This window comes from Halteromyces radiatus, assembly GCF_025201355.1.
Source record: "Halteromyces radiatus strain CBS 162.75 chromosome Unknown BX664scaffold_5, whole genome shotgun sequence".
Lineage (NCBI taxonomy): Eukaryota > Fungi > Mucoromycota > Mucoromycetes > Mucorales > Cunninghamellaceae > Halteromyces > Halteromyces radiatus.
This window is the reverse complement of record NW_026251691.1, coordinates 227,430-250,178: the sequence shown is the minus strand read 5'-3', so window position 1 is coordinate 250,178 and position 22,749 is coordinate 227,430. Positions and strand designations below refer to the sequence as shown.

General features: G+C 33.6%; 8 protein-coding genes across 8 annotated transcripts; 4 read left to right on the top strand and 4 right to left on the bottom strand.

The window, feature by feature from the left end:
- The first annotated feature begins 657 nt into the window (after positions 1-657).
- On the top strand, positions 658-2,089 carry BX664DRAFT_334845 (uncharacterized protein). Its single transcript, XM_051545781.1, has 5 exons — positions 658-773; positions 868-1,077; positions 1,134-1,313; positions 1,377-1,559; positions 1,623-2,089. Exons 1-5 carry the CDS (start codon positions 699-701, stop codon positions 2,010-2,012), a joined length of 1,038 nt encoding a protein of 345 aa, XP_051398732.1. The 5' UTR covers positions 658-698; the 3' UTR covers positions 2,013-2,089.
- Positions 2,090-2,252: 163 nt separating this feature from the next.
- On the bottom strand, positions 2,253-6,203 carry BX664DRAFT_334843 (ankyrin repeat-containing domain protein). The gene is made up of 2 exons (XM_051545780.1): positions 3,688-6,203; positions 2,253-3,600 (listed from the first exon to the last, which is right to left on the bottom strand). Exons 1-2 carry the CDS (start codon positions 6,188-6,190, stop codon positions 2,435-2,437), a joined length of 3,669 nt encoding a protein of 1,222 aa, XP_051398731.1. The 5' UTR covers positions 6,191-6,203; the 3' UTR covers positions 2,253-2,434.
- Positions 6,204-7,053: 850 nt separating this feature from the next.
- BX664DRAFT_149882 (methyltransferase domain-containing protein) lies at positions 7,054-8,571 on the bottom strand. Its single transcript, XM_051539891.1, has 4 exons — positions 8,452-8,571; positions 8,306-8,391; positions 7,533-8,236; positions 7,054-7,465 (listed from the first exon to the last, which is right to left on the bottom strand). The coding sequence occupies exons 3-4, from the start codon at positions 8,193-8,195 to the stop codon at positions 7,091-7,093; spliced, it is 1,038 nt and encodes a 345-aa protein (XP_051398730.1). The 5' UTR covers positions 8,196-8,236; positions 8,306-8,391; positions 8,452-8,571; the 3' UTR covers positions 7,054-7,090.
- Positions 8,572-8,762: 191 nt separating this feature from the next.
- Positions 8,763-9,755, bottom strand: BX664DRAFT_334839 (inositol oxygenase). Its single transcript, XM_051545779.1, has 2 exons — positions 9,291-9,755; positions 8,763-9,237 (listed from the first exon to the last, which is right to left on the bottom strand). Exons 1-2 carry the CDS (start codon positions 9,729-9,731, stop codon positions 8,812-8,814), a joined length of 867 nt encoding a protein of 288 aa, XP_051398729.1. The 5' UTR covers positions 9,732-9,755; the 3' UTR covers positions 8,763-8,811.
- A 956-nt stretch (positions 9,756-10,711) lies between these two features.
- Positions 10,712-12,711, top strand: BX664DRAFT_365814 (ligand-effect modulator 3 family; the record flags this gene model as incomplete). The annotated part of the gene is made up of 9 exons (XM_051548496.1): positions 10,712-10,916; positions 10,974-11,306; positions 11,364-11,526; positions 11,587-11,630; positions 11,958-12,042; positions 12,099-12,225; positions 12,283-12,365; positions 12,456-12,511; positions 12,599-12,711. The coding sequence occupies 9 exons, from the start codon at positions 10,712-10,714 to the stop codon at positions 12,709-12,711; spliced, it is 1,209 nt and encodes a 402-aa protein (XP_051398728.1).
- Positions 12,712-13,833: 1,122 nt separating this feature from the next.
- On the bottom strand, positions 13,834-15,994 carry BX664DRAFT_334832 (uncharacterized protein). Its single transcript, XM_051545778.1, has 2 exons — positions 15,441-15,994; positions 13,834-15,361 (listed from the first exon to the last, which is right to left on the bottom strand). Exons 1-2 carry the CDS (start codon positions 15,730-15,732, stop codon positions 14,061-14,063), a joined length of 1,593 nt encoding a protein of 530 aa, XP_051398727.1. The 5' UTR covers positions 15,733-15,994; the 3' UTR covers positions 13,834-14,060.
- A 1,597-nt stretch (positions 15,995-17,591) lies between these two features.
- BX664DRAFT_264491 (DExH-box splicing factor binding site-domain-containing protein) lies at positions 17,592-18,973 on the top strand (the record flags this gene model as incomplete). The annotated part of the gene is made up of 4 exons (XM_051540819.1): positions 17,592-17,746; positions 17,821-18,179; positions 18,247-18,463; positions 18,577-18,973. The coding sequence occupies 4 exons, from the start codon at positions 17,592-17,594 to the stop codon at positions 18,971-18,973; spliced, it is 1,128 nt and encodes a 375-aa protein (XP_051398726.1).
- A 400-nt stretch (positions 18,974-19,373) lies between these two features.
- BX664DRAFT_281685 (sulfate transporter family-domain-containing protein) lies at positions 19,374-22,325 on the top strand. The gene is made up of 8 exons (XM_051541533.1): positions 19,374-19,582; positions 19,646-19,752; positions 19,829-19,899; positions 19,984-20,145; positions 20,235-20,261; positions 20,348-20,376; positions 20,478-20,992; positions 21,080-22,325. The coding sequence occupies exons 1-8, from the start codon at positions 19,421-19,423 to the stop codon at positions 22,290-22,292; spliced, it is 2,286 nt and encodes a 761-aa protein (XP_051398725.1). The 5' UTR covers positions 19,374-19,420; the 3' UTR covers positions 22,293-22,325.
- The last annotated feature ends 424 nt before the right edge of the window (positions 22,326-22,749 follow it).

The following is a 22,749-nucleotide window of genomic DNA, read 5'->3' as shown; positions in this document are numbered from 1 at the left end:
AGGATAAAAGATACCGTGATATTTACCTTTTCATTAATGGCGTGGGATTTCTTTTGGATTACACGTTTTTCGAAATTTTTTTTTTTTCTAGATTCCAAATTAGTCAGTATAAGTGACAAAACCATAATATGAATGCAGTGATGATGATTGGACAGTGGTTAACAATGATAAAGTCAATAACAAGGACGTCTTCCATTTTACAATAAACAGAACAAAATAACGAAGAAATTTTTTAACTGATGATTATTTGACAAGTAATTCACAATTCAAATCTTAGGCAATCTCATTCATCATCATAGAAATCATTCTATTGATCAATGATAAAAGTCATAGAATATCATCCATTCAAAAAAAAAAAAGAAAATGAGGAAGCTGATAAATCATCTACTTAATTATTGAACAATTGATTCAGCCATGTAGGCTACAGGTTGAATGGATTTACGTTCAAAAGGTTAAGCGAGTTGATTATGATGAGTTGTATCCGGAAAATAAAGGAAGCTTGTTGATGAATGAGCCAATCAACGATGTTTGTGGTCAGATTCCTTTTCATCTAAGACACTACTAGGTAGGGGGTGTCAATCTCCGATGGAAAAAAAAAATTGACATCATTTAAAAAAAGAATCGCGTTTCTTTGACCATTTTCTTTCTCTTGTTTTTTTTTTTTTTTTTAATACACATTTAAAACAAATATTTTTATTATGCGTTTCTTCACTGCTCCTATGGCCGGTTCACTCCGTGCTGCTGCTCAACCTTCTGCTCGTTTTGCCAACAAGGTATAAAACTCCAAAAGAATGATAGAAAGAACATTTTTTTCTTTTTTGTTGACTCACACTTTTTATTATTGATTCTACTTCATATTTGATAAAGACTCCTCGTCTTGCTATGCGTAATTATAGTTCGGAAACACCTAAGAAAAGTGGTGGTAACGGACTCATTTTCGTTACTCTTTTAGGTTTAGGTGTTGCGGGTGGTCTTTACTACAACCAATCTTCTTCTGTCTCTACTCACCAAACTCCTGCGAAAGAACAACCAGCTGGCAAGGCTTCTTTTGACCCTACTCAATTCAAAAGTTTCAAGGTAATGAAAAAGTTTCATAAAAAAAAAAGGAATACTCAATCATATTTATTCATTAGTTAATCGATAAACAAAAAGTCACCCATGATACCAGTCTTTTCCGCTTCCAATTGGATAGTGAAACTGATGTGTCTGGTCTTCATACTGCTTCTTGTGTCATTACTCGTTATCCTATTACTAAGAAAGATGGTTCTCCTGGTTATGTCATTCGTCCTTACACTCCTACTTCCACTGAAGAAGTAAGTTTTTTTTTCTTTTTTTTTTTTTTTGTGTCCAGTTACTCATGATAGATATATATATAGACTCAAGGTCATGTCGATTTCGTTATCAAAAATTATGCCAATGGTAAGATGAGTAAGCATATTCACAACTTGAACATTGGTGATGAATTGGAAATCAAGGGCCCTATTGGCAAGTATCCTTGGGATGAAAAAAAGGTGGAAAACGTTGGTATGGTTGCTGGTGGTACTGGTATCACTCCTATGGTAAGTCTTTTTAAAAAGAAAAGAAAGATAGAAAAGAATGTCTCATTTTTTTTTTTTTTGTAGCTTCAATTGATTCGTCGTATATTTGATCCTATTCATAAAGATGAAAAGACCAAGGTGACTTTGATTTTCGGTAATCGTACAGAAGAAGATATTTTGCTCAAGGAAGAATTGGATAATTATGCCAAGACTCATCCCGATCGTTTCAAGGTGATCTATGCTCTCGATACTGCTCCTGCAGATTGGGATGGTATCAAGGGTTATGTGACCAAGGATGATATTCAAAAGTACTTGCCTGGTCCCGAAAAGCCATCCTCCATCATCTTTGTGTGTGGTCCTGATCCTCTTTTGGCTACTGTAGCTGGCCCCAAGAATCCTGACAAGAGCCAAGGCGAAGTCACTGGTATGCTCAAGGAACTGGGTTATGACTCTTCCAATGTCTACAAGTTCTAATCTGTATAGTATTAGTTGTATATTGTATGAAAATAAAATCATGATTATTTTGGGCGTCTTTCCATTTTTTTTTTTTTTTCATCGTCTTTTAGTTTATCATTCTTTCTTCACATCATGTTTTTATAATTATTATTATCATTGTTGTGCTTTAGTTGCCGAATGTTATCCATATCAGCATGATCTTCAATATAAATATCATACACACGCTAACAAAAAAAAAAAAAAAAAAAAAAAGACCTAAAAAATATAATGAATGATTGAAAAGCTCATTGGAGCGTTTATTGATTGGGATTTTTTTTTATTTTATCAAATGTATATATGTAAAAAAAAAAATGTAGAAAATGTAATCCTATTTGGAGGGGAATCAGACTTGTGCAGTAATCATGTAACAATAAAAAAAAAAAAGGAAAAATGAATCAAGACTAGGAATGAGGTGATGAAGGATTGCTAAGACTACTATTGCTGCTGTCACCACCATTGTTATTGTTGTAAAAGACATGTTTTTGCATTTTCATGGCAAACTTGGGAGGCAAACCAAATGCTGGACGCTTTTTCAGTGGTGTTTTCGACAGGTCTTTATTATTGTCATGGATGATGGCAGGAAGAGTGGTTGTCTGATATTGCTGTGAAGGTGAAGCATCCTGTTGATATCCAATATCCACGGTGATGGTGATCAGGTTTTCACTCAGATACCCATAATCATGCTTGATCAACGATACCACTTGATCCAACTGTACAAACGATACTGGTAAATCCATAAAGCGTTGTTTTTCTTGATCACGTAATCTGGCCACCACCGATGCCGCCCGTTTCTTGTCACACGCGTATAGATTATCCAAGGAAGGAGATGCCGCAACTGTACATAACATGCCAGCCAATGGGGACCACAATCGTTCCTTTTCAGTAAATGTCACTTGGCGACGTCGTAGATTCGGATATTGTTTCCATAATGCATCCGTTGATAGATTCAATAAAAGTCCCACTTGCAGATCTAACACATATAACGAACTTTGTTTTCCGTCTTCTTCCACCAGTTGTACCGTATATAAGGGTAGATACCGTAAAGCTTCTGATAATGTCCTTGATCGTCGTTGTTGTTGTGGTGGTGGATTGGTCATGGTTGTTGCTCCTATTTCTTGTATTGTTGTTGTTGCCGTTGTCGTAGTTGTTGCTACTTTTGTTTTGATAAATGACTTGTCATCATATTTTTCTACATCACAATTAGACATCATATCATGATCGTTATTATGTTCCTCTTTGACTTTTTTCCCAAGCCAGTGTTCGACAAAAGGAGTTGGTATAGGTGTATGAGGACCATCCATTGTAGGTGATGTTGGAGGAATAATTGGATCCTTTTTCCTTGATTTGATAGTATGTGATGATGATGCTGTTGATGAATGTTGTAAAGGTGGCTTTTCTCCTGTGAGCATATGAATATCCATAGGATTGCCTATGCGTGTTGATGGTTCTGTTTTGATATCTAATAATTCAGGGCTGGGTGATTGTCGACGAACGGGAGTGGATGATGAATGTTCTAAATCTGCTGCAAGAACTAATCGTCTTTTCCTTGCTTGTCGTTTTGGTGGTTCTAAAGAATCAAATCATTACATTAAATTTTTTTTTCCATTCCTTTTTTTTTTTTTTTTTTTTTTTTTTTTTAGGTCTTTTCGTTTACCTATTAATTTTTGTTCTTGTTGTGTTGTTTCTTGTAAGGTAGATTCCTGTTTGATTGTTTTCTTCTTCTTCCAATTAGTAATAGCTTGTTGTAATAAATGTTGAATATCAAACAAGTCATGTTCTTTAGCAATCTCCATTGGTGACATTCCTTTTGAATTTCGAATATGAGGATCAGCACCAAATTGTAGAAGAATCTCCACCACGTCAGGATGTTCATTATCAATAGCATCATGTAAAGCAGTATCTAATTCCACACCTTTGGCATCCACATTGGCTCCATTTTCCAACAAGAGTTTCACCACATTTCCTCTGCCGCGAAGAGATGATTCGTGTAATGGAGTGTAACCAGCATGATCTGTTACATTGGGATCTGCACCTGCTTGTAAGAGTATTTGAACCACTTCCACATCACCTCGAATAGCCCATCGATGCAAATGAGTTCGTCCACTGGTATCTTTTTTGTGAGGGTCCAATTTGGTCGCATCCACTTTTTTTGTCGTTCGGGTCGTTTTCTGACTCGAATCTGTATTGTCTACTGATTGTTCCCTAGAAGGTGATCTTGTTGTCCTCGATGATTTTGATGATTGTCGTTTATGTTGTGATCCTCCTCGTTTTCGTCGAACTGGTGTGATAGTAGTTGCATCATCGTTGTCATCTTCCTGTTTGTTGTTCCCGGATTTTACTTGATCAACGTGTTTGTTGCTTTCATCATCATCACCATCATCATCATCTTCTTCATCTTCGTCCATACCATCATTTCTTGTCCCTGATGTAGGAGTAACATCACGTCGTCTTGATGATCTGGAAGGTCGTGAAGATGGAGATTGTTTCGGTTGTTGTTGTTCGAGGGCTTCAAAAGATTTCATAATCGCTTGAATTTTTCGCTCTTCACGTGAAAGTGGTGTATTTCGAGAAGATGATTTGTTTGATAATTTGCGCTGGCGTAGAGTGGTGAAGGTGATTTCGTCAATAGCATCGCTTGTCGCACGTTGTTTTCGTTCTTCATCAATTTTGGCGGCAAGGTCTCGTCGGATAGAAGTACTAGTTGTAACTTGATAAGGTGTTTTTCCATTTTCGTTTTGAGCCTGAATATCTGCACCATGTTCGACCAAAAAATGAACTATATCGTCATGACCGGATCGGCAAGCATGATGTAATACTGTTGTCCCTTGATAACCAGAATGATTGATATCTGCACCATGTTGAACCAATAATTGAACAATGGATAAATGACCATGACGAGCAGCTTCATGTAAAGGTGTCCATCCTTTGTTGTCCTCCGAATTCACATTGGCCCCTTGTTTCACTAGAGAAGCTACGTCGTTGTAAAGACCATCCGCACACGCTCGATGTAAAGTCGTTCTCCCTGTAGCATCACGAGCCACCAATCGATCCAACTGTTTCATTTTGGCTTCAATAATTCGTTCACATTCAATATTGTCGCATACATCAATGGGTTGTTGCTTGTCAGAATTCAACGCATACACATCAGCCCCATTATCCACCAAAAGTTGAGTAATATCAGCATAACCACTAGAACATGCATCATGTAGAGGAGTATCATCACCATAACCACGAACATTGACATCAGCACCAGATTCAATAAAAAATTTAGCAATTTCACATTGACCTTTGAGAGCAGCTTCATGAAGAGGAACCCAACCAGCATGATCCTTGAAATTAACATTGGCGCCTTGTGATACTAATTCTTTTACCTTGTCAAAATGACCAGAACCTGTGTAAGCAAACAATTTGGTTCTTCCAGCTTTATCTGTGCGATTTGGATCTGTCAGAGAAGAAGGTCGAGGCTTGGATGACGAAGGTGATTCTACAGATATTGAATTTTGTTGCTGTGATGATGCCTTCTTTGTTGTTGGAGTCGTTGGCGTAGTTGGAGTGCTTAAAGTAGAGGAAGATGGTGCTGGAGTTGATGTTGATATAGACACTTGTGACTTTTGTTTGGACTTGAGTTTTCTAATTGGTTTACCATTGTCATTATTAGAGCCATCTCCATGATATGTATCAGAAATAGAAGTAGATCGTTGTCGAATTGGTGAAGATTTACCACTGTCACCCTTTTTTGGTCGTCCACGTTTCCGTTTTTCCATCAGTCCAGAATGTCTTGCTTGATGTTGTTGTGATGAATCATCGATAGATTGAAGCTTATAACCGTCATCATCGTCATCGTCTTCGTCACTTGATATCCAGGATCGACGTTTATCACTATTGTGAATTCGAGGTGATTTGCATCGTCCGCGTTTGATACGTTGGTGAAATTTGTGTAAGGCGTCGTCTTCATCTTCATCGTCGTCAATATCATTGTTGCGATTACCATCATCGTTCTTTCTAGTGTATCTTTTTCCATTGTCGTTGAAAGATAAACCAGTAGGTTGTTGTTGGATATGATGGCTGGGTATGACGTTGGTGGTAAGATAAGGTTTGGTCGTCATTGATAGTTCATCAGTATGTGTAGTATTGGGTATAGGTTCTTGCAATGGCATAAAACAAGAGACTATATAAGATCAAATATAATTATATATTAGAGAGTATGTCAAAAAAAAAGTGTTTGTATGTGTGTGGGAAAGAACGGGAAGTTTTCTCGAGTTTACCTTTTGTTGTTGTTGTTGTTGTTTTTTCGAAAATAATACAGAGGTCGGATGAGAAAATAAAAATGTTACTGTAAATGATAAAATATATATTTATTATCATTAAAAAAAAAGGATCGAGTTAATTATGTTCAATAAAATACTTTTAAATAAGCCAAGCTTTTTTTTTTTTTTAATGAAACTTACAGCAATATATAGTTGAGGAAAAGATGGGATCAAAATAAGACGATGTAATATGAAGTGATGGTGAATATATAAACAGTAGTTAATTTTTTATACAAACTATAAAAATAAGTAATGCAGGAAAAAAAAAAAAGGAATTTGTTGTTTTAGTATCGAGAAATTCTTCGAGTTATTTTTTTTTTCATATTTAGTTTCATGTTTTTGGTACTGACCAATTGTAATAAACTGATAAAACAAAAAAATTTGATAAAAGATAGTTGTTGAGAAAGAGGAAGAAAAGAAAGAAAAAAGAGAAGGAAGGATTATGATGAAATAAGTAGAAAGAGAGAATAAAGTAATAATAATAATAATAATAATAAAAAAAAAAGGGAAGAAAGAAAAAGAAAGAAAAAAAAAAAGCAAAGCATAAAGAAATTGTAACTCGCCATTTTATGATGTCATACAAGTGGAGTCGAAAAATCATTAAGCTACGGGAACTGTGCTACAAAGATTCAATTTAGCATTGTCAAAAACTACTATTTAATATAATAATAAAGAAAGAAAAAAAAACAAGTCAAATTATTTACAAAATCAAATAATTGTATATATTTTATTATAATAATCTAATCTATCTTATTTTGATACTACAATACACATATTTCGAGGAGATGCTAAGGAATCAAATAATGGCCACATCCAAACACCTTTGTTCTTACTATCAGTACTTTCCACCAAAGATTTTAAGTATATCCATCGATCTATCAAGATGAGACTTTCTAATACAGGTGCCAATAATACTCTTAATGTCCATAATACAATGATCTGTTTGTCAACATGTTGATCCTTATACAATTGATAATATTCTTCAGCTTCTTCTTCAGTAATAACTTCAGATCCATAATCCAATCGTTTCATCGCCGTTTGATAATATTGAAGGTATGTCTTTTTCCGTTTAATCATTCCAATTGGAGGTGCCTTCTTTGCCAATCCTTTATCAACAATAGTATGCTAGAGATGAAAAAAAAAAAAGAAAAAAGATAAAACACAATCCATCTTTTTTTTTCACTATTCTTACCAATAAAACCGCCCGATAAAAATATTGATTGAAAGATTGCTGTCCAATGATCGGATCAGTCCATTTTGAAGGTGATTGACAGGCTAATACCCGGGCACTATTTCCTAATTGATAACCTTTTTTTTTCAATCCATCACTCATTGGAAATCCCGGTTGAGGTCCATCTTCAGATAAAAAGTGATAGCAGCAACCAACATTCACCAACCATTTGATTTGATTACTTTCAGCAAATAAACGAAACATAGAAGTTGATAAATCACCACATGTATGTAAACCACATACAATCCAATCATTGTTTTTGTCTTCTTGATTCACTGTCCATCTTGAGAGTACTTGTCCAACGTTATCAGGAGTCACCATTTCAGTAACATGTTTGAGATTCTCTTGACTGACAGAAATGGTATCATCATTGTCATTGTTGTTTTTGTTACCAGATATAGATAACGCCTTAATAGCTCGTTGATCAAATCGTTCAGCCCCCTTTGTTTGTATTTCACTCATGTCCACAGCAAGCACTCGCATTCCATGTTTAAACGCCAAAATTCGAGAAAGATAACCTTGACCTGATCCAAGATCCAGTACTTGAGAAACATGATGTTCATCACCCACAGTTTTGATTAGTTTAGCTAATAGTTCTACTTCATGTATTTTTTTGTCTGACATGCCGCCTGCTAACGTATGCTTATCCACCTTGGCTAGATCGTCTTTTTTTTTTAATAATAATAAGAGATTGAGTACTTGACAAATAATATTATAAAAGATTCGATCAATACCTACCAATAGTTTGTGAGTGCATTCTAGGTAAAGGTAATTCTTTCACCAATTGAAGGTATTCTTTTAAAGAAGGAGGCCAATCATTCTATTGAAATAATAACAAAAGTGATTATTATATAAACATTATTTTGATAGAGTCACTTGCATTAATGTAAGTACCACTGGTTAATTTTAATATTGAAATAAACCAATCTTGATAAGTTTGTTCATTGTCAAAAGTGTCAGGTAATAAAGCTTTTCTCCAAGATGGATCTAATAATTCCCAAAGATTCAAAGTAATAAAGTCGCCTACATGAAGATCAGCAAGCCAACGATATTTTTCTAAAAATTGTTCAAGTGTTTCTAAATATTCTATTGGTGTAAGATGTGAATAAGAAGGAGGTAATAAAATTTCTTGTTCAGGTAAGATCATGATAATAATAAAAAAAGAAAAAAAAAAAAAAAAGAACAAAAGAAAAATAGAAAAAAAAATCAGGGAATTTGAATTCCCCGTATAACTTTATTTTTACCATTTGATAGTTTCGGGGAAGAATTCATCAATAAGATTTAAATAGTAAGATTTCAATTGATTGATATCAGGTGTTTCTTCAGCTTTAGAATAAAGATCATATTGATTAAATTGTTTTACCCATTTCATCATTTGATGATCTTCTTCATTCATTAACCAAGCATATTCATTTTCAGTATGACAAGAATAAAATGAATGAAATCGAATGATATAAAGAGCTTCCTTGGGTAAATAATCTTTACAAACATGATATAAATATTCATCATGACCAAATGACATATGAACATTATTTAATCCACAATGAGGTGAATAAATACCATATTTACTCGTATACTTTTGAGAATCAGGATTTTCTTTAAAATAATGAGGATAAACGATTTTAGATGAAAATTGACAACCAACTGGAAATGTATCACCAACAACCTAATAATAAAAAAAAAAAAATGAGTAAAAAAAAAAAAAAAAATATATTTTACCGTCCATTGAGGTTCACCACAAACAGCTAACCATTTTCCAAGATCATGAATAAGCGATGTAAGAATCATCCATCTAGGTTGATTATCACGTCTTGCTGCTTCGGCTGATTGTAATGAATGCATAATTTGAGACAATTCAGTATCAGGATCCGATTCATCTACAAATTTATCCAAGATTTCCATCACTTGCCAAATACCCATAGATGTCTTTCTAGCTTCATCATCACAATATTTTTTCTTTTGAGCCAATACATGATCTAATGTTTGATGAATATGATTTAATCGATAAAATTCAGCAATACTTGGTTGTGTTGTATCTGCTTTAGAATAATCTCTAAAAGCATCTGCTGGTTTAGTTGATTTTGACCAATTAGTAGCACCTTGTTGTTGGAGCGATTCAACTAATCCAGTATTAGGAAATAATGAATTAAGATTTCTCATTGATGATTGTTTAATAAAAAAAAAAAAAAAAAAAAAGAAAGGAAGAAAAAAAAAAAACAACAACAAATGATCATATCCTTTTTATAACAAAAAAAAAAAAAAGAGTTATCCCGCGGGACTCATTCATCATCAAGTAAAAAAAAAAAAAAAGTGAGTTTATCATTTCCCGCGCCTTAAAAGTTAGATCAAGAGTTTATTTTTATCATGGTTCTTATGTTAATGCATCAATTAGGTTGACCTTTTTTCCCTCCATTCTTCCCTTATTCTAGGGAGATTCCCTTTTTGGAGGCTTTGTACCACTCACAATGAACCGGGGAATGAAAATGATCTTACCCAAGTAGGTGGAGCCTTGGCTTGCTCAACTTTTTTTTTTTTCTTTCTTCTCTTTTATTTCTTTTTCAAGCTATGGCCGAAGAAGAAGAAAATAAAACGAAACGTCCTGAAAGTAAAATAACAATAATAATTAAAAATAATATAATAAAACGATTCTTTATAATTCATTGAACTCAAATATATCTTTTTTTTTTGTGTTTTAGATGGACCTTTTCGACAACAAAGACTTCCTGCTTGGCAACCAGTTCTTATACCTCGAAATGTATTACCAACATTATTCATCTTTGGTATTATATTTTGTCCTATCGGTGGTTTACTTTATTGGAATAGTAATAAGGTAAATAATAATATAAAAGTTTTTTTTTTTTTTTTGTTTAAATAAATGGAACTAATTTTTTATTTTTTTTCTTTTGTAATAGGTTAATGAAATCATGATCAATTATTCATATTGTGAACAATACAATCAACCAGTCTATTTAGCCAATACATTATATGAATATCAGTTCAATAATGATATAGATATAAAAAATATGGAACCACCAGCTTATCATGTACAAAATACTTCTACTTTTTTGGATCCTTCTTGGCAAAATCCCAATAACCTTTCCATTCCACAATGTATTCTTGATTTCACTGTACCTTCTACTATGGTTGGTCCTATTTATATGTATTATCGTCTCACCAACTTTTATCAAAATCATCGACTTTATATCAAAAATTTGGATACTAGTCAACTTTTAGGTGAAGCTTCTTCAGGTTCAACTTTCCATACCAATTGTGATCCTTTAGCAAGTAATGATGATGGACTTTTGATATATCCTTGTGGTTTGATTGCCAATTCTATGTTCAATGGTAAGTCATTATATAATATAAAGAAACTTTATTTAAATATTTATTTTATACGAATAGATACGGCATCCAATTTGACATTAATTAGCAATAATGATAACTCACAGCAACAACAATACAATTTTAGTACATCCAACATTGCATGGCCTACCGATAAACAAAAGTATAAACCAACTCAATATAAAATTTCACAAATTGTTCCTCCTCCCAATTGGGCTAAACGATATCCAAATGGAAGATATGATGATCAACACCCTCCACCTGATTTATCAACTATGGAACGATTTATGGTTTGGATGCATGTAGCAGCTTTACCTGATTTTCGAAAATTCTGGGCTAGAAATGATAATGATGATTTAATAGCTGGTCGTTGGCGTATTATGATTGATATGAGTAAGTTTGATTTAAATATATATATATCTTTAACTATATTTGTTATTTTGATGATAGATTTTGATACATTACAATATGATGGAACAAAATGGTTAGTACTTTCAACAACTACTTCTCTTGGTGGACGAAATCCTTACTTGGGTATTGCTTACTTGTCCATTGGTGCTTTATGCTTGTTATTAGGACTTATCTTTACTATTAGACATCTCATTAAACCAAGGTAAATGCGATGATGGAATGAATGAATGATCATTAATAATTTTTTTGTTATTTATTTTAGAAAATTGGGTGATCCAGCTTACTTATCTTGGAATCAACCTGGTGGTGGACTTCCTAAAAACAAGAGAGCCAAGCATTTACACAAAGAATAGACTTTTTATTATTATTTTTATTATTATTATCATTGTTAGTTACTTAGTGAAACACAATAAAGTTTTTGCCTTTTTTTTTTCCAATACTTTAATGCATAACCAATCGGAATTTCTCCATATACGTTTCAAAACGCAAGGATAGTCAAACTCCCTTTTTTTTTTTTCTTTCCCTACCTTTTTTTTTTCCTTTCTTTCTTTTGCTTCCTTTATATGATGACTAGGCTAACATTGTTCCTAGTGTCTACTTGTATCTATTTCCTTATTATCTTGCCATTAACAGTGGAGGGACTTCAAAGTTATTGTATTTCAGGATTCAAACCAAAACCGGGAACCGACTACCAGTTGGACTTGTCAAGACTGAATAAGTATAAAATGTCCCTTTTTTTTTAATTGAACGTAGCTCATACTTTTGTATTATTAGAGAATTTCTTATCTCTACAGAGATCGCGACTCATCCAAGCAGTACACAGATACGGACCCAGATCAACATTTGTGATGCATTACCTGATCAAGGAGGTGGCGATCCTGACAAGTGTGATACTGGAGCAGTAAGTAGAAATCCAATTGTAGTAGGTTATAAGATAATGATTTTTTTTTTGTAATAGTATGTGTGTAGACGTGAAGTATATGTCAAAAATGGTGTGGAATTTGTTGCTGTGGTGCAAAATATTGCTGGTGAATTCAAAGGGTAAGGCGTAAAGATGGATATCATGATACTATATTTCTATTCATTTACTCTCTTACTATTATTATTATTATTATTATTTTATTTTCATAGCTCCAATTTCAAACCTGAATTCAAAATACTAGGATCTGACGAGGATTTATCCAAAAGTAAGCGACCAACTATGGAATCATGATGATTATAGTTAAATATCCCTTTATATATATATATATATATATATATATATATCTTATTAGATGGCGTACAATATGCGTTAACACTGAATGGTGGACAGGAATTGGGACAACCACAATCAGCAAGTATTACTTTAGAATGTGATAATTCACAAGATAGAAACGTAAGTGAATAGTAAGCAAAAAGAAAAAAAAAAAAAGACAAAAGGATGATGTGAGAGGGAAACATGGTGATGATATCGACCATAGACACCATTTTGATTTTAATAACATGATCTTACAAATCTTTTTAATATAGGCTGCCAATCCTTCTCTTCCAATACTTGTTTCGTATCAAAACAACGTCTTGTCTCTCTCTTGGAAAACAGTTCATGCTTGTGCGTAAGTTCCCAACAATAACTTGCTTGAAATTCAATGACTTATTCACATTGTGACTCTGATTTTTCATTATATGATTATGTTAGGTTCAAACCTGGTGAAAAGGTCCCAGATCATGATACCTCCAGTGGCTCATCCGTAGCTACATTTTTCAAGATGTAAGTTTATACATGACAAAAAAAAAAAAAGAAAAAAAAAAGGAAGAGGGAACGATGATGATGGTGATGATGAACTAACAGGTGTTTTCTATATAGTATTCTTATTCTGGGTTTGATTTACTTTATCGGTGGTGCTTTTTACAACTTTACTCAATACAATGCTCGTGGATTGGATTTAATTCCTCATCGTGGTAAGAAAGTGGTCCTATCCAGAACCTTCTCTTTCTCTCTCTCATTTTATATGTGTACGAATTGAGCTCACTATCTTTTTTTTTTCACTATTTAGACTTTTGGCTTGATCTACCATATGTTATCAGGGTAAGATGTTTCTATTTTGATAAGACTTTAGAAAAATATCAATCAACTCATTTTCATTATCCTCCCTTTTGTTAATTCTTTTTTTTTTTTATTAGGATTTGATTTCGCATGTAAAAGATTCTATCCTTAGTCGACGACCCGGTGGATCTGGGGGTGGTTATGTATCTGTCTAGTGGATTTTTTGTTGTACTCGTTTATTATCATCATTTCCATCATGATGATCTTGATTTTTATTGTTATTTTACTTTTTATTTTTTTTACTATCATCTTTTTACTGTTATTAACTATTAAATAAACTTATTTGTTTTATAAAATCAAAAGAATTTGTAAATGTGGAACAACAAGAAAAAAAAATTGTGTCTTATGGGATGGCTAAGCATATCATCATGATGATAGCTATGATATGACTGATTTTTATCATAATGCTGATGATGATCGTTTGATAAAAAAAAAAAAAAGGATGACACCTACTTTATTTCGTTTGGCACTGATAAAAAATAAAATCAAACAAAAAAAAAATTGAACTAAATTAAAATGAAGAATGAAATGAAGGTAAATAATATATAAAACAATATAAAGTAAGAAATAAAAAAAAAAAGTAGAAGAAGAGAATGCATGTGTGTGTGTGTGAGAGAGAGAAGAGAAATAATCACAAAACGGGAAAACTAATCTTATGACACCGGTATAAACATATTCTTGGCTCGCTGTAATCGTTTGCATAGAGGTATGTACATGCAAGGTCGTGAGGTACTTGATGAACTGCTTTCAGTGGTGATGTCTTGTTGTTCAGTGATACGTTCTTCTTCCATCATTGTAGTTCCTTCTTGTTGTTGTTGTTCCGCTTCTAATCGACATCGTAAAACATGTTGTACTGATGCACAAACATACATCTTGAGGTATTTTTGGAAACAAGCCATTTGACTGTTGACAAAAGTTGTCACTGCACACTTTCCATCCAATTCATAATCGTTATTATTGTTGTTGTTGTTGTTGTCATCGTCATCTGCATCACTATCATCATCATTTTCGGTATCGATATTTTTATCGTTGTCATGATCCAAATGGTCTTCTTCTTCTGCATATTGTGTGATCATTTTGCTGTTTCTTCTTGTATTGACAAATGGCTGTAGTAGTTCCCAGATCTTCAAAACGTCCTTATCGTTGATATCAGATACAGATGAATGGGGTGATAATCCAGGGGAAGAAATGCCTTTGAGATCAAATGGATGATTGTTACTATTCCCATTATTATTGTTGTTGTTGTTTTTTGTCGATAACGGCAAGTTGAGTTTAAGGAGATCATTTGTGGACAATGACATGGTGTGACCAATGACAATGGACATCAAGGATGGAGCAAGTAATGGGTAACGTTGGAAAGTATCCTTGACATTAATGTTGTTGTAAGGTACAAGTTGTGATTGTTCGTTTGATTTTGATAATACTTGATTCACATCCCAATCTGGCATCATAGCGTGTGATAGATACATGTCGTGTATATTGGATTCCGAGATAGGCATAGTCCAAATAGTAGGCACAGAAGATACTTCTTGTTGTTGTTCTTGTTGTGGTTGTTGTTGTGTAATATCTGGTGTTTGAGTGAGCAATGATGTATGATGATAAGAGTAATCATGAAGGAAAAGATCTGGTGGTGATGCAGAAGAAGAATCAGAGGATAAGGCATGCACAGTACCAGGAGATAATTCAAATGAAGATAAATTGCTTGAAGAGCTCGTTCCAGGAAGAGAAGTTGGAGTAGGAGACGTCTTGTGATCGAATTGATGAAGTAAATTGGTGGGAGATGTCTTGGCTGCAGGATTGATACCTTCTTCATATAAAACCAAATCCAATCGTAATTGTTTATTTTCTTCTTCCAATTTGCCCACTTTATTTCGAAGAGTAGTTAATTCTTGCTGTAGTTGTTTGTTTTCTGATTTGCATTCATCTAATTCCTCTTCCAAAGTCGTTATATATTCTATTGAAACACAATGCGATATATATTAATATAAGGTAACACAAAAAAATGAAGTTGGTATATCAATTTATAATTTTACCTTTTCGACGATTACGGAAGTTGCGAGCTGATATCTTGTTGCGTAGTTGTCGTCTTTCCTTCGGTGACATTGCCTTCAACTGACTTTCTGGTACTTGATCAGTCATACTTGGTCGAAAATCAAGTCGTCCGGATAAAGGTTCGGCCCCATGAGATTTTGCCTTTTTTGTTCGTTTGGTATGAGCCAGGGTCAATGGTTGGTCGCCTTCCATTAATTGTACAGGTCGTTTGGATTGTTGTAGTTGTTTTTCATTATGACTTGGTCGAGTTGTTGTGGTTTCTTTTTTGTCCATAACATGTTCCACTTCGTCCCCCAAATAGAGTTGAAAAAGGTCGGAATTCGTTAGGTCTTCAGTCTGGTTAAGCAGTGTGGGAACAGAAGTCGATAGTTGTTGGGGTAATGTTTGAGATGAGTAAGCAAAGAGTGGTCCGTTTGTTTGCCCTGTTTCCGTATCTAATTGTAATATCCAATCAATAATGGGATCCTTGTTGTCGTTTTCCATCGTTATAAACACTTGTTCAGTAAAAATAGAAAAAGAGAGAAAAAAAAAAAAAAGGGGGGGGGAAGAAAAAAATTTAAAAAAAAGAAAAAAATACAATATTCAGCTCAGCACTTTTTTTTTTTTTTTTAAAAAAAGATGAAGATGAGGGTTGTCTAGAGCGAATTCCCAGGCGTGGTTTTAAAAAAGTTTCATATGCTTAGTAGTACGAAGGTGATGATCGACGGTAATGGTGATGGATGATGATATGATAGATATATAATCATCATTAAAAATGATATTAACTCTAGAAATAATTTTTGACATAATAATACAATAATGATATTTTGATAATTGAAGTAAAATCGCTACAAAGATGATGTAAAACCAAAATGACAAGATAAGGAAGGTATCATCATCATCTATTATACATGTACACTGTTATTTCTCTTTTTTTCTTTTTTCTTTTCTACGCTGTGATTACAGAGACCTATTTGCATTGAGATTCAAACGTATTTGTGGTGATCCTTTTTTTTTATTACGGAAACGGGTGGTGCTGATGATTAATGATATGTGAAAGAAAGGGTGGGAAGGTATGAATATCGGAAGTGAGAGATGGTTGATCATCCATTGATTTTTTTTTTTTATTCTACTGTACTTACCCATCTTTAACAACGAATTTTAGGGCAATCGTTGCTAACGATGATGATTGGATGGCAATGTTGATTCTCATTTTTTTCAATTTACTCTATAAATACAATGATAATCTATGAATCGCATAATGCAAATTGAAAGAAAATGGTTTCTTTTACGTTATTACCAGATTTGGTATAATGATGATGACTTTTGAACGAAAGAGAAAAAGTCAAAGTTTGTTCGCCTGTTTGTACACAGAATGAAAAAATGGGATTCATTTCTCGATTCTACAGCCAAAATTTTCAAATTCCTCAGCCAAATTTAAGCTGTAAAAAGAAAATCGTCAGGGGGTCCTCAGGCAATTTTTCAAAAAATCGATGAAATCTTTTGTTGGTCATCGCACGTTTATGTGTCAAGATAAGTGATAAAATGACATTAGATGATATTTGACTACTTTTTTGGGAGGAATCTAATGGTGGTAATTTTATTGGATGATGATCATTATTGGATGAGAGATGACTGAATTGACTTTTATTTTTTAATTTACTCTATAAATTGGGAGGAGAGGTATAACTTGTTGTTAATACAAATGAAAGAGAATGACTTGCTCTATGTTCACTCCAAATTTGTTATGAGGATGATTATTTTTGAGCAAAATATGGAAGTAGAAAGACGTACATGACCGCATTTGATGCTAGAATGCAAAAAAAAAAACAGTTCGAATTTTTTGATGAATAAGCCAAAGAGAGATCAGAGAAGCTACTAAAAAAAAAAGATAGATGAATCAATAAATGTATAAAAAGTTGGTATATAATGATTATGATGAACAAAGTGTCAAACGCATAAAAGTTACTCTCAATTGAACGAATTGGATTCCTGAGACAACTATTGAAAAAGCTATACGGACTTTGAATCTTGAAAAAGGTTGTTTCTTTTTTTTTTTTATCGTCGCAGTTGATGCCTACTTTCTTCTCCCTTTTTTATAACAACATCATAAAAAGATGCAGTCGAACAATGGATCAATACAGAAATCAGGGATGAATGGAAATACAAAGAAACTTCCTCTAGGATCAAAACCAAAAAATCAATATTTTAGCAACAGCAGAAGAGTTGCACTGGACGATGATTCAGACGATGAGGACACTGAACAAGTGGAATTGGTACATGGATTTGAAAACAACAAAGCCAAAGAGTAAGTTATTTACAAAACATACAGATAAAAAAAAAAAACAGGTAAACTGACTCTTCTTTTTATTTTACATCTAGAGTTAATCCTAAAAAAGAAGCGAAACCTTTATCTATAGCACCATTGGCAAATGCGGACTGGAGAGCATTAGCAAAGCAAAAAAGAGAATTGTATATGCCTGTGCGGGCACAGGATCAAACTCCAACAAGTCAAGAACCTGAAGTGATATCACAGACAGTATCTTCTTTTGGCCTACAAGTACCAACAAGAACAACTCTAACAGCAAGAGAACAGCAAGATATTACCACTACCACTACTACAGCAACAGCAACGACGACGATGTCTAGTTCACAAGCCATTGAAACCTCGGTCACCAATGTAGATGGAAAAGATTCTTTCAAATCATTAGAACAACAAGCCATAGAAGCCATTATCAAAGGTAAGTAAAGAAAAACAAAAAGTTATTGAAAGAGTTGGTCAAGTAGACTAATATTTATATATAATAGAATCTACTGAAGATGACAATGATGATCAAACTGGTCCAGCTCTTGTAATTCCAGCCAATGAAACTGAGTCTTTCCGTAATGATGTACGAAATCGACCTGATGAAACAACCATGGAAGATTATGAAAATATGCCTGTAGAAGAATTTGGAGCTGCTCTTTTACGTGGACTTGGATGGAATCAAGGTGAAGGTATTGGACGAAATAGAAAAAATATAACGTAAGTCTGATATATATTATTAAAAAAAAAAAAAGAAGTTGAAAGAAATCAAGGTTGTTTAATTTCTAACACATGTGTTTTTTTCCCCTTTATATCTAAATGAAAATATATAGACCTCCCGTAATGACACCTATCAAACAACGAGATGCTCTTTTGGGATTAGGTGCTAAACCTCAAGAAGTTAGTGATGACAAAGACAAGAAATCACATCATAAGAAGGCTGGGTATGAATACAAGGAATCAAGTTTATTCAAGAAAATTTCAAAACGACGAATGGATGAACAAGCAGATGATAGTGATCATAGACGACAACGTGAATCATCAAGTCATAGGGAACGAAGCAGATCATCTTCATCTTCACGACATGATCGCCATAGTCGTCGACAAAGAAGATCAAGAAGTCGATCGTCATCACCTCGGCGACGTAGCACTAGTAGTAGTAGTAGTAGGAATAGTAGTACCAGTAGATCATCTTCCAAACGTTACAGTGATCGATCGCGTGATTATTAGATTAGATTGTTAGAGTTTGTGATAGTTATTTGATTCTTATTGGTTTGAAAAAATAAAATGAAATAAAAAAAAGTTTTTTTTTTTTTATATGTATATTGACTTTTTTTGTGTATTTTTTATTGTAATAATAAAGAGTTAGGAAATTCAAATTAAGGTTAGTATCCTATTACATCAACGATGGCGTTTACACCTTCTTTGTTCATTATTGCGGTGATTGTTCAATGATAATGGGTTTTATTGGACATCAAAGAGGCAATGATCATACGAATTAAAAGTCAGTAAACGATTTCTCAATCTGACGAAGCTATGGCGCAATCGACTTCTTCTGTCAAGTTTGCATATTTAAACTCCATCTTTTTTCTTTATCTCTTTCACTTTTATCTTTCTTTTTTTTTTTTTTCCTTTTTTATTTATACTTTTTTTTTTTTTGATACTTCATATATTTTCATGATGACAAGAGAAAAACAAGAAGAACTCTTTGTCGATTATGAACAAGTATCTTATAAACAAGAAACTGAACGGTTTTTGAAAGAGTTACCTCATTATACTCAAGAATATGTGGTGGGCCTTTTTCCTATAGCCTCATGGATTAGACGATATAATCTTTTGGTAAAAATATGATAAAATAACAATATTTTGTATAATACTTATTATCTTTTTTATTTTTAATAGTGGATGGTACGTGATCTTATTGCTGGTATTACAGTAGGTATCGTAGTTGTACCTCAATCTATGGCTTATGCAAAAATCGCTATGTTACCTCCTCAATATGGTTTATAGTAAGTTATCAATCATACATATGTATACGATATAATCATTATTAAATTTAATTATATTTTTTTTTTTATTTAATAGTACTGCTTTTGTTGGTCTTTGTGTCTATTGTTTATTCGCAACTTCTAAAGATATTTCTATTGGTCCTACTGGTAATACTAATAATAAAAAAAAAAGACTATTGATGATAACAAGTTTTAAAATTGGAAACTCATCCTTTTTTTTTTTTTCTTTAGCTGTCATGTCATTATTAGTTGGTCAAACCATTACACGTATCACTGCTGAATCATCCACAATTACAGCAACTGAAATTGCAGTTGCATTTTCATTATTGACTGGTGCTATTGCTATGTTTCTTGGTCTAGTGCGACTTGGTATCTTGGTGGACTTTATTCCAGGTAACGTGATCAAAATAAAAATAAACTCTGATAACCTTGAATTACTTTAACCTTATTTCTCCATTTTGTCCTATTCTTTTTTTTTATAGCTTGTTCTATTGCTGGCTTTATGACAGGTAACATTGAAAAAAAAATCTCTCCAGGAATAGGATAAATTAAATAACCGTTTCTTTTTTTTTTAAAAAAAAAAAAAATACAAAAGGTTCGGCTATTACGATTACAATTGGTCAAGTAAGTATTTTTTTTTTAAAAAAAAAAAAAAATAAACGATGATTACTGTCTATCAATGTTTCTCATCATCGTGATCTTTTCTTCTTTCCATTGAACAATAGTGGCCTAAATTATTCGGTATAAAGAATATCAACACTCAAGATTCAACCTACCTCATTTTTGGCAACTTTTTCAAGAATTTACCAAACACAAAAATAGATGTCGCCTTTGGATTGGTTAGTTTAGTTTGGCTCTATGGTGTCCGATATGGCTGTCAATATCTTTCCAAACGCTATCCCAAATATAGCACACATCTCTTCTTCTTTAGTATTATGCGTAATGGTATTCTTGTCATCGTTGGTACTTTGATTGCCTTCCTCATCAATATTGGTAAAACCACTTCGCCCATTAGTATTCTCAAAACGGTTCCTGCTGGTTTCCAGGCCATGGGTGTACCTCGTATCGATGGTGATGTCGTCAGTTCTATTGCCTCTTCTTTACCTTCTGGTGTGATCATTTTGATTTTGGAACACGTTGCTATTGCAAAATCTTTTGGTCGGATCAATAACTATACTATTAATCCTGATCAAGAAATCATCGCTATTGGTTTTACAAATATTTGGGCTTCTTTCTTTGGGTAAGTAAATATTCTCTCTTTTTTTTTTTTTTTTTTTTTTTTTTTTTTTTTTGTTATTTGATTTCTCATTCTTTATTTTATTTCTAGTGCCTATCCATCTACTGGATCATTCTCTCGTACTGCTATTAAAGCTAGATCTGGTGTCAAAACTCCCATTGCTGGTATTTTTTCTGCTCTTGTTGTGGTGCTCGCTTTATATGCTTTGACTCCTGCTTTCTATTATATTCCTGATGCTGTTTTATCTGCAGTTGTGATCCATGCTGTGGCTGATCTTGTGTCTGGACCTAGTTACATCAAACGTCTTGCTTCAGTCAGTCTTTGGGAATTATTTGTATTTGTGGTGACGGTGATAGTGACCTTCTTCACTACGGTTGAATATGGTATCTATGCCTCTGTCGCATTATCTATTGTCATCCTCCTCTTCCGTATTGCTCGACCTCGATTCTGGGCATTGGGACGTGTACCACTTGCATCTGATCTACCAAAAGCTGCTGATGACAAATCATGCACTTCATCTCAGCAACGTTATCTTTATGTACCTCAAAATCATCCTTCCTTGGGCAAATTGGTGGAACCCTTACCTTCTGGTGTACTTATGTGCCGTGTAGATGAATCCTTTACTTATCCCAACTCTGGTTATATCTCGGACAAGATCATCGCATACTGCAAGGAAAATACTCGACGTGGAGGTGCTATATTGACCAAAGGTGACCGTGCTTGGAATGATGATGCCAATCCAGAAGTGGAAGCTGCTCGTGAACAATTACCTTTACTACATGCACTTATTTTGGATGTGGCTGGTGTGAACCGTCTTGATTCAAGTGGTCTCCAAGCTGTAGTCGATGCACAAGCCGCTCTGAATCGATTTGCTGGTCATCATGTGGAATTCCATTTTGTTAATATTGTCCATCCTGCTATTAGGCGAGCTCTGATTGTAGCCGGCTTTGGTACTCAGCCTATTCCTGGTCGTGAAGGTCAAGAAATTTTACCTGTGGTCCCTGCTTCCAAGGATGGTCCTCAACCACAACGACAACAACAACAACAAGAAGAAATAGAACAGCGACCTCGTGATTTGGAAGAACAAAATTACAGTTCAGGCGATGATGATGAAAAACCTCAACAAATTGAATCCGCCCCATCCTTTCATTCCAAGGCTGAATCCACCACTACTTTGTCCAATCCTATTCCTTTACCCAAAGATGTGTATCCCTTCTTCCATTGGAGTGCTGATGATGCCGTCAATGCAGCTGTTCGAACTTTGTCTGTACGATTATCTTTACAACAACAAGTAGATCAATGAAAACATTCCTGGTCTTTTATTTATTTATTTATTATTATTATTATTATCGTTGTATTATATCATATCAATTTTTTTATAGTTTTGTAGTATTATACCTTCCTTTACCTTCTTTTTTTTTTTTTAATAAACATTTATACACTTTTTTCTTTTTTGATGGAGGTTTTGGGCAACATTCACTCCTTTTACTGTTCTTGAACTTTGATCTTTCTTGTTTCATGTGGAAAACGGATTTAATAGTGAAGATAGTTTAATTAAAGTTTAATTGATTAGTGTGGAAGATCGACTGATGAATGCTATGTGATGATGGAGGGTTGGTAATGGACGAATGAATAATACGTTATGATGGGGTGATGATATGATAGAAAGATAAAGCAATAGTAACGATTGTGATAATTGATATACTGGTCGCTGTATTAAATACCCATTCACTTGGAATAAGAAAAAATCTGGTTTGCTC

Coding starts and splice junctions, on each gene's coding strand:
- BX664DRAFT_334845 (XM_051545781.1), top strand. CDS start 699: ATGCGTTTCTTCACTGCTCCTATGGCCGGTTCACTCCGTGCTGCTGCT. Junction 1,078..1,133: donor CTCAATTCAAAAGTTTCAAG/GTAATGAAAAAG, acceptor TTTATTCATTAG/TTAATCGATAAACAAAAAGT. Junction 1,314..1,376: donor CTCCTACTTCCACTGAAGAA/GTAAGTTTTTTT, acceptor ATATATATATAG/ACTCAAGGTCATGTCGATTT.
- BX664DRAFT_334843 (XM_051545780.1), bottom strand. CDS start 6,190: ATGCCATTGCAAGAACCTATACCCAATACTACACATACTGATGAACTA. Junction 3,601..3,687: donor ACAAGAACAAAAATTAATAG/GTAAACGAAAAG, acceptor TTGATTCTTTAG/AACCACCAAAACGACAAGCA.
- BX664DRAFT_149882 (XM_051539891.1), bottom strand. CDS start 8,195: ATGTCAGACAAAAAAATACATGAAGTAGAACTATTAGCTAAACTAATC. Junction 7,466..7,532: donor TTTATCGGGCGGTTTTATTG/GTAAGAATAGTG, acceptor TTTCATCTCTAG/CATACTATTGTTGATAAAGG.
- BX664DRAFT_334839 (XM_051545779.1), bottom strand. CDS start 9,731: ATGAGAAATCTTAATTCATTATTTCCTAATACTGGATTAGTTGAATCG. Junction 9,238..9,290: donor GTGGTGAACCTCAATGGACG/GTAAAATATATT, acceptor TTTTATTATTAG/GTTGTTGGTGATACATTTCC.
- BX664DRAFT_334832 (XM_051545778.1), bottom strand. CDS start 15,732: ATGGACAAAAAAGAAACCACAACAACTCGACCAAGTCATAATGAAAAA. Junction 15,362..15,440: donor CTTCCGTAATCGTCGAAAAG/GTAAAATTATAA, acceptor GTGTTTCAATAG/AATATATAACGACTTTGGAA.
- BX664DRAFT_281685 (XM_051541533.1), top strand. CDS start 19,421: ATGATGACAAGAGAAAAACAAGAAGAACTCTTTGTCGATTATGAACAA. Junction 19,900..19,983: donor TATTTCTATTGGTCCTACTG/GTAATACTAATA, acceptor TTTTTTCTTTAG/CTGTCATGTCATTATTAGTT. Junction 20,262..20,347: donor TATTGCTGGCTTTATGACAG/GTAACATTGAAA, acceptor AAAATACAAAAG/GTTCGGCTATTACGATTACA.